The following is a 15,209-nucleotide window of genomic DNA, read 5'->3' as shown; positions in this document are numbered from 1 at the left end:
AACTTCTTTTTATTTCTCGCAGCCCCAAAGTGAAGGGTGCTCACTTTAAAATAATTACTGATCCTTCAGCTGTATTTTTAATGTATTTTTTCTTTTCTGTGACAAAGGCAAACAACAAAGAATCTTTCTTTTCAACATACATCAAATTTAGTGATTTTTGCTTAGCCGGTTGTTTTGCAAATTTGACAGATATTCTGATCTTAAAAATATATGTTTTAATGGTACACACCTCGTAAAACTTGCAAAATTTCACCAACTGGAAAATTCTATCAACACAAAAACAGATATATAAATATATTTAACAATTTTTAATCTTAAAAACGCACAGAGAAAAAGAATTGCAAGGTGGCTGAAGAATTTAAAGTTACAAACTCTAGCCAACTTTTATCCCACTTAAGCTTGTATCAATTTGTTTAATCGAGCCTCTTCCTTTTCTATTTTTTAACCTTCTTCTATAAATAAATCAATTTTTTGAATTTGCTTACAGCCTCACCGAAAATATCTCTTTATTTAGTGCATTGCAATTTTGTTTTTAAAAAAAGGACTCACAATCCACATCTGTGGGATCAGACTGACTCCAGATGGTTTCATCACCTTTGAAGCATGAAATATTTTTCTCCATGGAAAATAATGCAGAAAATGTCATAGTCACACCACCCCAATTTGTCTTTTTCATATTTTAAGATTATTTGTTAAAGGATATTATCCATGGTTAAGCAATTCCATAATTCTTAGTTACGCTTGTAATTTGAAATTTCTGAAAAGTCTTTTTATACATTCTTGTTTTGCACTTATGAAGATTTCACACATTGTTCCAATCTTTCTGGATTTGGGGTTGTTAAGTTAATTTCCTTTACTGATTATAATAGTATTAGATTTACCAGAATATTTCACATTTCAGAGATGAGATGAGAGAAAAAGCACAATAATCATGTCCAGTTGTGACTTTTCATATGTGCATATGAAAATCAAATTAAAATGTATTCATTCCTCAACAATTTTTATTTCAGACTTTATTTTCACACTTTGCAACAGGACCTTACAAAGATTTCCTCCAGTCAAACTCCTCATAATGACTTTCCTGGAGTTTAAAAGTTTTCATAGTAGAAAATGTCTTTTTATATCACAATGACAAGCAAAGGTTATTAACTCACAACTTGCAACATTATAAGACTGAGCTGAAAGCCTGCTTTGTTTTGCTTTTTTTTTTTTGTTTTTTTTAATGAAACCCAACAAGACAAGTCAAATGAAATGTACATCCAAAAATCTTCATCCACAGTTGAGTCTGTGATACAAACACTGTGCTTCCAGTGTCTCCCAAATACGGAGACCTGCTTTTCAATATTAGGCTTGGCAACCTAATGTACGATAAATAATACTTCACAAAATGATGACGCTTTACATCCCGATAAAACTCCCTTCGTGACTCCATTATCTCCAGTAAAAATTAAGCCCATCTCTGTTTTCTCACAGCACAAAGACCTCTCTCTGTGTTAAAGAAGAATCAAAGAAAAAAAGAACGATCATGTCCCGAATTCGTCCTCATCAGAGTCGTCCACCCGTCGCTGCTGGTGTGAAGAAGACGACTTCAGTGGAACAGAGTCGAATCCATCCGACGTTCTCTGAAAACACAATGAGGAGGAAACGGTTCACTCAGCGGCAGGTTCCTTTTTACACAGCATCAATTAAACACGAGGGAATTCAAAGAGATCCATCCATCTTCTGTTTCAGTAGTTCCCAATGTTTATCTTCAGGGAAATCAAATGTTTAAACTTTGGTAATTCTACCAACCACCACAGCCTGAAGGAAGCTCATAACTGCAGCCGCCCGATGCTCATCAGGGGCCGATGACTTCCTCCCGTCTCCCACAGGAGCAGAGCAGAGACGCAGGAGGGGGGAGCTGGTGGCCTGCAGAGGAATGCAGGACAGACGAAGAACTGCGTGTCTGGAAGGCATGAGGGGAGCTGGCTGGCCTGAGAGAGGCAGAGGCAGCAGTGTATTTCTTTGATAAAATGGAAAGTGCATCCCAGAACGCTGCTCCTGCTACACACACTTTGTTTATCAGTGATGAGTTCCTTCCCTCTGAGGATAAACTCTTTGGTTTTGTCTGGCGCTGCCTCATCTTGCAGTTCCGCACTTTCATGAGCCAGTTTTTCCACCTCAAACAGATGCAAGTCCTTCAGCGTTCATTAAAGCTGCTTAAGGTCCTTTTACGACTCGGCGGTGGCATCAGCACCGTCATCAGAGCGGCTGAGAGGAAGACACTGGTGAAGAAGGTCAGCTCCATGCTGGGCCGCAGTCTGGATCCTGTGGAGGTGGCGGGTGGCAGGAGGATGATGACAGAGCTGTCGTCGATCCTGAACAACACCTCCCGCTCCCTGCACGGGACTGGAGGAGCCCTGGGAAGCTCCATCACTGCCAGGCTTCTTCAGCCACGGTGCATTAAAGAGAGGAAGCGCAGGCCCTTCCTCCCTGCTGCAGTGACACTCTACTACCAACGTATTTAAGTTACACTGTTTTATATTTATGTACATCCAGGATGTCTTTATATGCCAACATACTAGGAGATAAATAAAAGCTCATCTTATTTTATCTAATGAAACCATATTCACTGTGATTCTCCTGGCACACTGTTTTGTTCTTTTTGATGGATTCATGTTTTTCCTGCTTGTTTTTTTCCTTCTGGGTGCCTCGCCAGCTTACCCTTGCAAATACTGCAGATCGTATGTTCACATTCAACTCGTTCAAATCTTTGCATTCTGGAGCACATGGGTGTTTTCTTCAGCCTTGGGTGATTAATTGACAAAGTAATGTTCCAGGTGGAGTTTGTGCCGCTGTTTGCTTGTTTTTTGTTTTCATTTAACCATTCTATCAGTTCTACATGTTTGTGTTTTTCATCTTTCACTGGCCCTCTAAAGCGTCTGAAGACAAAACCCCACATTAAACAGTTCAGGAAGGAAGACAACCGTACTGCAGTAGGTGTGTCTGATGGTTGGAAAGATGAAGAGAGAGCAAGTCCAGATTGTCTTCAGAGGTGAAGACAATGGAAAACTCAATATTAAACCAAACAATGGTTTGTTAGCATGAGATCACTGAAGCTACTGTGTTGGTATACTTACATGCTAAGTTCATACATAACCTCTAATCAGTGAAATCACTGACCTCTCGTGAGAAAGCTTTCATCTTAGTGAAGAAGGACTTCCTGGTCAGGTCCATCAGCTCGTCCTCGGCATCCTCTCCCTCCATGATGGCACAGCTGTCCGCGGCCGGCAGTTTGCACTCCGTATCCCCCGAGCTCATCATCAGCTTGGAGTACTTATACTCCAGCCTGCATGTGGACGGCGCTTTGTCATTTTCAAGATGTTTGCAGACAGTTCTACCACCTCTCAGTCATTGAAGGTGCTATTACCGGGAGAAGGCCGGCCGTCTCACCTGCGCGTCTTCTTCCAGAAGTAACAGCTGATTAAGATGAGCAACAGAGCAGCGATCGCTCCTGTCAGGACTCCAAACTTCAGCCAGAAGTCCAAATTTACACAAGCGTTCACTGTCTGCGCCGGGAGAGACTCTCCTCCGTAACACTGCACATGTTCCTTCCACACATAGGTGGTTCTCTGAAAAACGCACATGGAATTATTAATATTTATAAATAAATCATCTGAACATTTACTTGAGTTGTTTAACAGAGCAGTGTCAGTGTTCTCAATAGAAAAAAATTCATTTACTTCATCATTCCCTGAGGGAAATTGTTTTAACGCAGATTAAATAACATGGAAGTTAGAATATCAATAAGACAGAATAACATGGTATAAGTCATTTAAAGGATTTCAAAGCTCTTTCTTTTCACACAAATAAACCTTTGGACTGGACTTGTGAGCTGAAGGCTTGTAAAGCCAGCGTGTGAGCAGCTCTACCTGGATTCCCTGAGCACACTCGCTGACGATGGGCTTGTAGTGGTCTCTGGTGCACAGCGGACATGCGTGCTGGCTCTCCCACAGGAAGTGGAAGGTGCAGCCGTCGCAGGTGCCCTCCGAGCAGTTGGTGCTGGAGAAAACAAGGTTTCACACTTTAAAGGGGAACTCTGAGGAGAATGGGAGAACTCGGCGCGTCGGTTACCTCGGAAGTGTGATGTGGTCCGTGGCCGTCACGGCGGGGTTGCATCTCAGCCGGACGGCGGCCGCCCGGCCTTGTTTACACGCTTGAGTTACATCACTGGACCTTCAGACATCACAACACAAGGGTGAACTCCTCCAACAACACATCATTTCACTATTCTCAATATCACGGCAAACACAAAACGAAGGGATGTGATGTGAGTGTGTTTACTTGTAATAAAAGATGATGTCCGGCCGGCCCGGCGCCGAGGGGAACAGCCTGTCTGGAGACGAGATGCCGTCCAGCGTCGTCTCAGTGGTCACACCTTCAGGAGGACAGGACGTGCAGCAATAGTGCTCGAATCATTTTAAAAAAGATCATTATTTAATGGTCCAGACTCTGGTTTCATTATGTGAAAATCTTGGATTCAAGTCTGGATCGAGCCTGAAGGCATTTCTCCTGTTCATGAGTGAGTCTCCTCCCATCATCAAAAAACAGGCAATTTCACCTCATTAGTGTCTCTAAATTGAAAAAATAATGTACAGATGTAGAAGATATATAAAAGCTTCTGTCTTGTGAACTAGTTCAGCTTTAAAGTGATAGTAACAGAACGTTGTCTTGTCAGCAGCCCAACAAAGGAAAATACAGAGGAGAAGCAAAAGAAACTAACTAGAGTATGAATCTCATTTTCAGAGATGTTGTAGCAGCTGTTCTGCAAAATCTAGATTTATTTTCATTCATTTAAAATTACTTTGTAGTTCCAGCATTTTCCACGTTAAAACCTCGTGTTGACACTGCTAACATGTGGATGCATTTCTGATACGGTGCTTAAGATGTTTCAAATCTTGGCAACGTTCGCTGACGGGTACAAAATAAAGCCAAGACAAACAGGGTCCTGTCAGCTGAGCACATACATTATCATCAGTCAGGGATAAAGACATGATAGAAGAGTAATAACAGAAGGTAAACATCGACGTGCCTCCAGCCTGTTTGACCACAGTCCTCAATCTCTCAACTGAGTGAGTTTTCATTATGTGGTAAATTTAAGAAAATCGTGCAAAACAAAATCTGACTGGCTCTGCCGGAGCCATCACAGGACAAACAGACACTCATGTTCTAATTTAACAGTAACTTACAGACACTAATATGCCAGATGTTTTTCACACTGCAGGAAGAAACAGAAGCACTTGCAGAAAATCAATCTAGACACAGGAAAAACATGCAAACTCCTCTCAGAAAGTGCATTTTCTGAGTCACTGCACCACTGTGCAGCAGACACTACTGTCATGAACCAGACCTTAAAACATCATTATTTGGTCGGGATTTCCATTTAACTATAGATTTCACTTATTTTATCGCCTTTGTCTTAATAAAGCTTCTTTTTTAGCTCTCTGTTGATCAAATGCATCTAAGCATACAAGACAGTGTTTCTTTTGTGTTTGACTTTTGTTTTCTTTTCAATGATTCAATTGTTGAAGAGAAAGTAATAAAAATGTTTTGAAAGAAAAATACAAACACACTCCACAGTAGATGACCAACGAATTCACACAGCAGGAATTCATTCATTCATCTATTCATACCTATGAGCGAGTCCCCGATGAGGAAAGGCAGCGACGACACCAAGCTCTGACTCCTGATGCCAGAGGGAACCATGGTGGACTGACAGATGTAACCTTTGACCTCCCTCCCACTCTCTGTCACATTGTCCAGGCAGGACGCCGGCGTCCGGCTCTGTGGGAGAAAGAGAAAGGTCAGCGTGGGCGTCACGCTCATTTCACCCAGATGAAGCGTCGGTGCGGCGGCGGCGGCTCGCTCACCTCGGCGCCGCACAGGGCCACGTTGAAATGGGTGAAGTAGCGCACGCCTCTGTTGGTGAAGCGGGGGCCGCCGTGGCTGCCGGTGACGTTGGACAGAGGAGAGAAGTCGTAGTGCAGCGGCGGCGCGCCGCCTCCCGCCCGCAGGTCCAGCTCGCAGTCGCTGAGACAGGCTGTGTGGGCCTGCGGGGGAGAGGTCGCCGTGTCAGCCGGTACACGCACACACACACTCACACGCACGCGCGCGCGCACACACACCGCACTGTGTCTACAGTGGGCGGGATAACCTCATGTTCCGTCGGTGGGAACGCAAAGCGAGGCAGCTGCTGCCTGCCGGCATCGGCTGAAATATGGAGTCTGGAGCTTCTGTGTTCCTGCAGCCGAGCCGGAGGAAGGACGACTGCTTGAGGAATGATGGAGAAGAGAAATCCTCCAACGACTGACGGATCACTTCACCAACACGTCCAGTGTCATTTATGTAAATTAAATTAACAGTTAAAGAGAAACTGTTTTTCAACATAAAGATGCTTTGGATGATTTAAAGTTGATTTTTATTCAAGAATTATCAATAGATACAGATATAAAGTCAATTTTCTTCAGTTTTCTTTATTCATGAAGCTGTCCAATCATCATTTTTAACAGTCTATCTAAATGCAGTTTATCTGTTTAGAATTGTTTCTGTAGTCTGCTGGTATGTTGGTACATTTACTGGTTTGGTTTCATTTGTATTTTACTTTATTTAATTTGTCAGTCATTTGATTTTCATTATTTTTAATGTGTGGGTGTGGAGGCAGCCACATAATAGAATTTCTTTGATAATCAATGCAGTAAATCTGTGTACTACTCGGGTTGTGGAGGGCCCTGTACATCTGTACATCGTACAGATCCTACATCGTAGTAGCACACGCACATGTAGTAAAAAAAAAAAAAAAAACAGAGACAAAGTGGGAGACTTAATGAGAACTTCCTGTCCCAGTTCAAATTCAGGACCAGGGAGAACATGCAGACTCCACACTACCACCACACTTTGTTGTATCACAGCATTTTTAGACATAATTTCTAAGTTTTTCAAACAGCAATAAAATCACTTCTGGGTTCAGATTTGAACTCTTGGCACCTGTAGCGGAGCCAGAGTGGGGGCAAGGGGGCGGTCGCCCCAGGGCCCACAAGGTCATAGGGCCCCGTTTCATGTGATGTGTTCACATTTACTCGTAAATAAATTATTATAATAAAATGTGGAGTGTGTGCCAGAAGGTATACGCATATGATTGTGGGCTCCAATTTGCCAATTCTTACATTACGACTGTCCATGAATGCATCAGAGCTGTAAGCCAGCGCTGATTGGCTGTGCTGCATGAACGAGTTTTTTCTTTGCACGTGATCTGAGCTCTCTGTAGGGAAGTTAAACAGTATGCTAAACACTATGCTAGCCGCTAGCGGTACTACCCAAAACCTAACATTGGAGCCATTGGTGAGTCAGTGAAACCTTCAAAAATATTATCTTTATCAGAATGCTGTGGTCTTAAACACCTGGCTATTTGAATGTGCCTTGTGTTGCCCTCAACTATAAGAGACCGCCGAGTCTATTTTTTTTTCTAATATACTTGAATTCCAAAAGATATAGATAGCTGTGTCTATATCTACCTGAATAGATTGTGTAATTTTTGACCAGCTGTGTTCATTTTATATTTAAGCTGTATCAAAGATGGTACAGATTTAACCAGTGAGTTTTTAATCTGATTTTTCAGCACCATGGACAGCGGACGATCGGAGATTGACACCTGTCAGGCTGCATTTGGATGTGTGTGTGAAGTTTGTGAACTGGTTTGTGACTTTATTCTGCTTTCTGGGGCATATAGGTTTGCTTGGCTCAATAAAAGTGGGCATTAGTGTGTTGTTTGATGGTAGCATGAGGTATTGTAGGAGTGGTAAAATTACTATCATAAGGGCCCGTCGAGAACGCTCCGCCCCCTCTGTACTGAGACCCACGCTCCGCCTCTGCTTGGCACACTTAATGCCTCATCCATGTTAAAAGCTAATCGAGATCAGGGATTTACAATCTTTATGACCAAAAGAGCTGTTTTGGTGATTTTCTGTAAAATATGTTAATTATCTGATTAAAAAAAAAAAAAAAAAAAAAAAAACATTGGTATACAAAGACTGAGATTGCAGTCTCGAAGTGTCATACAGTAGGTACGATTTAGATATATTTTCTCACATATTTGGCTTTTTTTCATTGATTTTCCCACTTTGGCTATTTTGTACATCAGGACTATTTGAGCCTCTCCATGTCAGGAGACCCAGAGTGGATCCATGTTGTACAATGACAACACAGAATCTCTATCCAGAAACCCAGAATTGAACCAGGTATCCTATCATTGTGAGGTTACTACGCTAACCCTAACCTTGTTGGGCTTCAGGTTGGGTCCACACTGGATGCAGGCCTCCGGCCCCACAGAGTAGCTGGACCTGATGAAGGTGTTAGGAGGACACCTCCTGCACTCCCCCGTCCCGTTGACCATGTAGTGGCCCTGGGGGCAAGGCACGCAGGCGGACGTCTCCACGCCGGACGGCAGGGCGCAGCGGCGGCAGCGCGAGGCCACGCCGCCCATCACGTTGGTGATGTGGATGGAGTAGATCTTCGCTATGTCTGCGCTGTACTTCCTCTCCTGAGGGGGCAGAGAGCAGAGCGGTGAGCTATACTGATTGCTGACTCAGCTGCTCAAAGCAAGTTACTTCAGCTATTTGTTATTTTTTTCATCTTTCCATCTTTTTCCAACTGTTAAATAATCACTCAATTTAACTTCAGGTTCAGTTTTGTTTTCAATAATTGAAGGTTCTGCATGGATGATTTTATCAGTTTAGATTTGAGATAAAAATGGACTTTGACGAGCCAAATCAAAATGCACAACAAGAGAGACACACTTTGAATAAATGATCAAGCATAACACAATAATATCAAGAGAATACAAATTCAGATATTATCAAGATTCCAGTGTGATATTGGAAACGGTAGAATTTTTGCATTTAGTGCATTTCAACCAAATAACTTGGACTCATACATGCAAAACATTAAAAAATACCTCAATAATTATCTGATGATTTAAAAAACAAGCTCCTGGAAAAATGCATTTTAAATTTTCTGTTATTGTTTTTGATAAACTGAACAAAAACGACTAAAAATTGAATCATCCCGAACCTTTGACCTTTTGAACTGTGTGGATGTGACGACGGCACAGTGAAGCGCTCTAAAGAGTCTCACCGCGTTGAACTGCTCCGTCCGCTGAAACAGCCAGGTGAAGCTGAGCGTGCGGTTGCTCAGGATGACATAGGAGTACGACTGCTTCTCGGCGGAGCCCGTCCAGTGCTCCATCTCATCGTTATACCAGCGACTGGAACCCTGCGCACAAAAAACCCTCGCTTCATTACACTCGCACTCCGATCGCGCCAGAAGATAGCGACAAGTTTTTCCTCCTCACCGCCAGGAAGTACAGTTTGCAGTCAGCCGCGCACACGGTCTCAAAGACAAACGAGATTCGAGAAAACTCGGTCTGGGTGTCCATGGCTGCAGCGTGAGGCTGCCTGAGGAGAGGAGAGGAGAGGCCGACTTATTAAAGGTCACGCCCAGAGAAGAATCTGCCAGCATGTGTACAGGAAGCAATAACAGCAGACACAGAAACACCGCTCCGCCTCACCTGTACCCTGGGACGTTGAGCATCAGGGTCATGTAGTCTGTGTCCTGCTCGGCGGGCGTGGTGTAGATGTAATCTCCAGCCACCTCCCAAGCTGTCATCAGAGGAAATAAACTGTAACTTTCAACAATCTGGGGAATGTCGTCTCCAGATATGAAGCTTATTCGTTCATCTTTGTTATTTTTGACATTATTTTCCGCAAACTCTTCGCATGTCTTAGTTTTTCAGTTCACTTTTGATGCTTTAGCCATTTTAAGAGAGAAGATGTTTTCCTGGTAACTTCTGTTTCCCAAAGCTGCTGCGCTGTCGCCGCCTCTCACCTGTGTTTTGCTCGAATTCACTGTATCCTTGGCGGAAGACGGAGCTCTTCATGTTGGCCGGCATCGTGTTCCACCATTTGTATTCGAATTCAGTCACGGGCTCGGTGCCAACGGGACACTCGCTACAGTCTGCAGGAGAGAAGGTCACGCAATGTAACACAGTCAGCGGTGGAGAGGCGACACACAAGCCAAGTGAATATACCGATTTAGCAGCTTCAATAAAATACAAAATGCAGCCCGCAAGAGACAAAGCGTCTCTTTTATCGATCCATTTTAAAGGGATGACCACAGGAAGTCATAATCTCAAGACCAAGATGGCTGCCTGAAAACCGTAGTAAAAGAACGACATATAAACACGATATATAAACACAAAAAAAGCAGGATTTTTCTCTTGAATGAAGTCATGTTTGGGTAACATCTATCAATTTTCACAGTAAAGTGTATTTGTGCACTGACAGCAGCAGTTAGTAAGACGTGGTGAAATCTTGTCACGCATGTTGTTTTTTTGGTCTTATCCTGGTATTTTTCTGTCTGTCATGCTGGAAATACACTTGTCGAAGCTCAATGAGATTTTTTTTTTTTTTTTTTTTCAAACACTTCAGGTTATTTCATTCTCAAAGTTTGGAACTGAAATGAAGAACAAGTTTTTAAAATGTAAGAAGTGAAAATGCATGACATCTGTATTCATAAATGACTAGATTGCAAGAGAAAAAAAAGCAGTGACCTATTTTTGCTTCATTACTTCTTGTGATTGTTACATGTGCTAAGCATTTCTTTTTATCACTCAGGGTTTACGTGAGGACTCGGGAATGTCATACCATTCATGTTACATCCCATGAAGGGCGCAGCATGACAAAAATAAATCTTTAATTATAGCAGCACAACTGAGGCTGCACTGTATTAGGTCAACAAGCAAGTATGCCATACTGTGATTTGCAACAAGCACAGACACTTGCATGATTTTTGACATTAGTTCTTTTTCAATAATAGTGCTCTTTCTCTTGATGCAAATATACACCAGATGTGACTTTTTGTTTTCCACTCATCACGTGTGCATCTGCAGCATTTTGGAAGCGCAGCAGTTTCCTGAATTAGCAGAACATGAATTCAGAGTGTTTCATGTGTTCTGGTGCGTGTTGATATTGTGACAACAACAGATTTGTGATGCAGACACAAAATGTTCAGACAAGTCTCAGCCGATATTTGGGGCCGATACTGCTTTTGCTTCCTCAATTTACATCCAAAAATGACACGATAACAAATATTACAGGTCTCAAGCTTAAAATAAATATTTACTGAACAGTAAAAAAATCATAACAGATTTGTTCAACTTCACAGCATAATGATATGTATGTAATTCATGCAATTTAAAGTATAATTACATGTGTGTTACAGCATACTGATATGCGTGTTACAGCAAAAATTATGCTTTTTAAAGTGTAATTACATGCGTGTCACAGCATAATGATATGCATGTTACAGTGTAATGATATGCGTGTTAAAGCGTAATGTATGTGTTTTAAAGTGTAATTACATGTATGTTACAGCATAATTGTATGCGTGTTACAGCGTAATGATATGCGTTTTACAGCAAAATTCATGCTTTTTAAAGTGTAATTACATGTGCGTTACAGTTTAGTTACATGTGTTTTAAAGTGTGTGTGCACATATAGGCCGATGCCAATACAAGTAAAAAACTAAAATATTGGCCGGCTGATGTATCAGTCTATCCTTAGTCACGACACTCTGGTTGCAGTGACATTCATTTTGCGTGCAGCACAGAGTGACAGTGGGGGGGTCGGCGTTGATCACCTGTGCCGTTGGAGTAGTGGCCCTCCGGGCAGGCCTGACACGTGGAGTTGGACATGAAGAAGCCCGGGTTGCAGGGCGGACAGCTCTGCTTGTTTCCCGATGCAGGGAGCGTCACAGCGCCGTCCGCCGTCTCGTTGCAGATCTTTGGCGCGATCCACTTGTACATGAGCTGAGTCTGAGTCACAGATTATCCATATTTACAGAAACATAATAGAAGCACCAGATGGTTTTGTGTGTGTGTGTGTGTACGTGTCAGCTCTATATTTTTTACATTACCTTTCCCTCGGCGTCGCAGGGTGTGTGGGTGTAGAAGTAGTCGCTGTTTTTACACGCTGGCCTGGGTTTACAGCTCCCTGATCCGGCCACTGGAAGAAATTTAGAAAAAGAAAAAAAGAAAACTAAGTGAGGGAAACCGCCGGCAGGGATGAAGGAAAAGCACACACTGAGATCTGGAGACAAGAAAAACACTCAAACACCTTATAACCACTTCAGCAGTTAGTGTAGCATTTGCATGTTGACTGCCTCGCGTGTGTGCAGAGAAATGCAAATACGTGAAGCTTCTAACTCTGTGAGCATTATTAGCTCAGAGATAAGACGGGCCGCTGTGGACAGAGCATTAGAAATGCAAACAGACATACGTGCGTATTGGTCGTTTTCACACTCGTGGCAAACAGTGGCACCCTTGTTGGAGTAGCTATTAGGAGGGCAGGGGTCACAGTGGGCCGATCCCGGCTGGGCGCTGTGGGTGCCGGGCTTACAGTGGAAGCACTCGGACGTGTAGGCCACCCCTGAAAGACAAGCAAACCCCTAATCAGCAAACACAAAGCAAAGAGCCGGGGGGCAAACAAGCGCTTCAACACAATGCCGGTGTTTATCTACCTGAGATCTGAATGTTTCTGAGCAGCACAGGTTTGACAACACGGTTGTGCAGAGCAAACGCCGACGTGCGCCAGTACAGCACATTGTTCCCATTGCTGAGCTCCGTCTGCACAGAACCACGCGGAAAGAGACAAAGGGAGTATCAACAAAGAGACACTCTTCAGGAAGTGTTCCAGTTTCATTCACACACACCCGGTATGTGTTCCAGTTCTTCTCTGAGACGGTCATCCACTGGACTCCATTTTCTCTGGACTGACACTGCTCGCTCTGGACCTGCGCACGACGGACAACTATTATTAAATAATACCAAAAAGAGGAGTGGCGATTTGCATTGGCAGGAAGTTTTTAAAACACATACGAAGAACTCAAAGTAGATGTTGCTGTCAGGGTAGAGGTATTCGAAGGTGAGAGATCCCGGTTGCTTCAGGTTGACGGCGTAGGACAGAGCTGCGGTGCACTCGTCTGTGTTTGAGGCGATGTACTCCCCCTGCGGCGTCCAGGTGGAGCTGGACGTCAAGAGAGACAGTCAGACGAACAGAAAACCTGGTGTTCGAAGCTTCAGTTCCACGTTTGAAGGCACAACATTCACTGACTTGGAGCAGTTTGTGTTTGCCGAGTCCTCGTTTGTCGTCACTCCGTGAGAGACGAAGCCGGACGGCAGGCTGTCCCACTCGTCGAAGGCCACGCCGGTGCCCAGGGAGTACGTCCCCGCAGCGCACTTCTGGCACTGCTGGGACTGCATGTCCAGGTACTCCCCTTCCTTGCAGGTGAAGGCTGTTCAGAGGGGACACGAGTCAGACACTCCTGGTGAAGAGCGCACCTACTGGAGACGATCAGACGGGCGTGGAAGCGGGACACTCACTGCACTGAGTGCCTTTGACTGGGTCCGGGAGACCCGAGCACGTTTCGACCTTGTTTGGAATGGCGACCCGCCATCTTGACCCCAGCACGTCGCACTGTGTGTACTCAAAGTGATAATCTGACTGCAGGGAGAGAAACACAGCTGTGAACTTCACACGGGAATAAGGACAATAAAGTCTGCTGAACAAACTGTGAAGAGAAGTGGCATCAGAAAAACACGCTTCGTTTGAATTCTCCGTCTATTTGGGGGAAACTTATGAAACAATAAGATAAACAGGACAGCAAACACACTCCAGACACGAAATAGTGTCACAAGAAATCAACACATTGTTTCAGGAGGAATTTTTTTCCCTCGACCAGACCAACCTGTTTTACAAATAAAAGACGAGGCCAATATTTGCCAAGGAGGAAGTCTCAACTGTTGTTTTAATGAGTCGGCAGCGGGGATGCACTGCTGCTGCTGCTGCTCCTCCGCGGGTGTTTACACAGCTAAGGGTAGAAATGCTGATGGGTTCGATCCTTTTGTAAACATGTCGTTTGCTGCTCTTACAGAACTTTGGAGAAAACACAGGAGCTGCTGTGGCGGGATGGGATGGGATGTGTCTCTATTGTCCTGCAAGAGCACTGTGTAAAAGAAATTAGCCACAAGCGGTTTTACTCTTGAAGAGTTTGATCCAGGCCCACTGACCCGCCTCGGAGGATTAATAGTTAACAACAGCAGCAGCAGCGCTTCTCCATCTCTGGTGCTTTTAGATTAGAGCTGCTTCATTAGCTGTCAGATGAATTAAAGGTCCATGTGGGAGGAACTGATGCAAAAATGCATGGAAGTAGGGATGCGGTGAATCTCTTAATCGCCTCTTTTAAGCAAACATGAGGAAACCACGGCAACCGGACATTGTGACCTCTCTGCCTCATGGCCACAGACTCCGGGATGGAAACTGGCCCACCTGCTCGGAGTGGCCAGCGTGACATGTTTTTGTTTTACACACAGCGGTTAAAAAGGTTTAGGGAGAGCAGAGACAAAGAAAAAGTTTTCACATTAACACATCTTGTGGTTTTTGTGCAAATTAAAGAATTTGACGTGACTGAGTTGAAGCAGAGGACCAATGTAGTCTGAACACTTGAAAGGCAAACTAAAGAGCTTCTGGACTTTGGCTTTAAATCGCTGCTGTAAGAATATGTTAAGTTTAGTCTATGAATGAAAATCCCTCATCGATTAATAAAGAGAAAGCAGTGAACAAACAGCTCAGGCAGGTTGAACAGGTGCAACATATGTTTAAGAGAAAGAGTTAGTCTGAGGCTTGCTGATAAATGTAATCCAAGAACAGAGCAGACGCTCACAGCCGCCCCTCAGAACAAATTCAAAATGAATTGCCCACATATTAAAAAAGAAGAAGCGTCAAATCAACAGACGTGTGTTTTCCAGTATTGAGGAGCACACTCACCTCGGTGCACATGGGCAGATCCGCAGAGCCGTGCACGGAGCCCAGCCACAGGGCGAAGAGGCTCAGCGCCGCCGGGCCTCGCAGCATCGTGACCCTGCAGCCGGCAGAGGTGATGCAGACTGACTTCCACCTGCAGCTCCTGGAGACACCAGCCTGGGGCCAGGGGGGCGGGGCTTACCCAGGACCGCCGCCTGATTGGCTCAGGTGTTTGATCTGAGGCGTCCTGGCTCACAGCCAAAAGGAGCAGATCTGAACTTCACCTGTAATCTTCAGCCATATAAATGAACAACTGGA

At 44.0% G+C, this 15,209-nt stretch overlaps 1 protein-coding gene across 1 annotated transcript; it reads right to left on the bottom strand.

Annotated features, from left to right (window-relative positions):
- Positions 1–996: 996 nt before the first annotated feature.
- Positions 997–15,023, bottom strand: elapor1 (endosome-lysosome associated apoptosis and autophagy regulator 1). The gene is made up of 22 exons (XM_030118139.1): positions 14,916–15,023; positions 13,472–13,592; positions 13,203–13,383; positions 12,968–13,115; positions 12,802–12,882; positions 12,610–12,715; positions 12,369–12,518; positions 12,007–12,095; positions 11,731–11,905; positions 9,919–10,047; positions 9,602–9,692; positions 9,386–9,488; positions 9,169–9,306; positions 8,312–8,575; positions 5,910–6,089; positions 5,673–5,823; positions 4,324–4,417; positions 4,114–4,215; positions 3,912–4,041; positions 3,433–3,611; positions 3,163–3,328; positions 997–1,622 (listed from the first exon to the last, which is right to left on the bottom strand). The coding sequence occupies exons 1-22, from the start codon at positions 15,000–15,002 to the stop codon at positions 1,524–1,526; spliced, it is 2,964 nt and encodes a 987-aa protein (XP_029973999.1). The 5' UTR covers positions 15,003–15,023; the 3' UTR covers positions 997–1,523.
- Between the last annotated feature and the right edge of the window lie 186 nt (positions 15,024–15,209).

The sequence above is a fragment of the Salarias fasciatus genome, chromosome 20 (genome assembly GCF_902148845.1).
Source record: "Salarias fasciatus chromosome 20, fSalaFa1.1, whole genome shotgun sequence".
NCBI classification, from domain to species: Eukaryota; Metazoa; Chordata; class Actinopteri; order Blenniiformes; family Blenniidae; genus Salarias; species Salarias fasciatus.
Note: the sequence above shows the minus strand (reverse complement) of the source record. Positions and strands in the feature narration are given on the sequence as shown.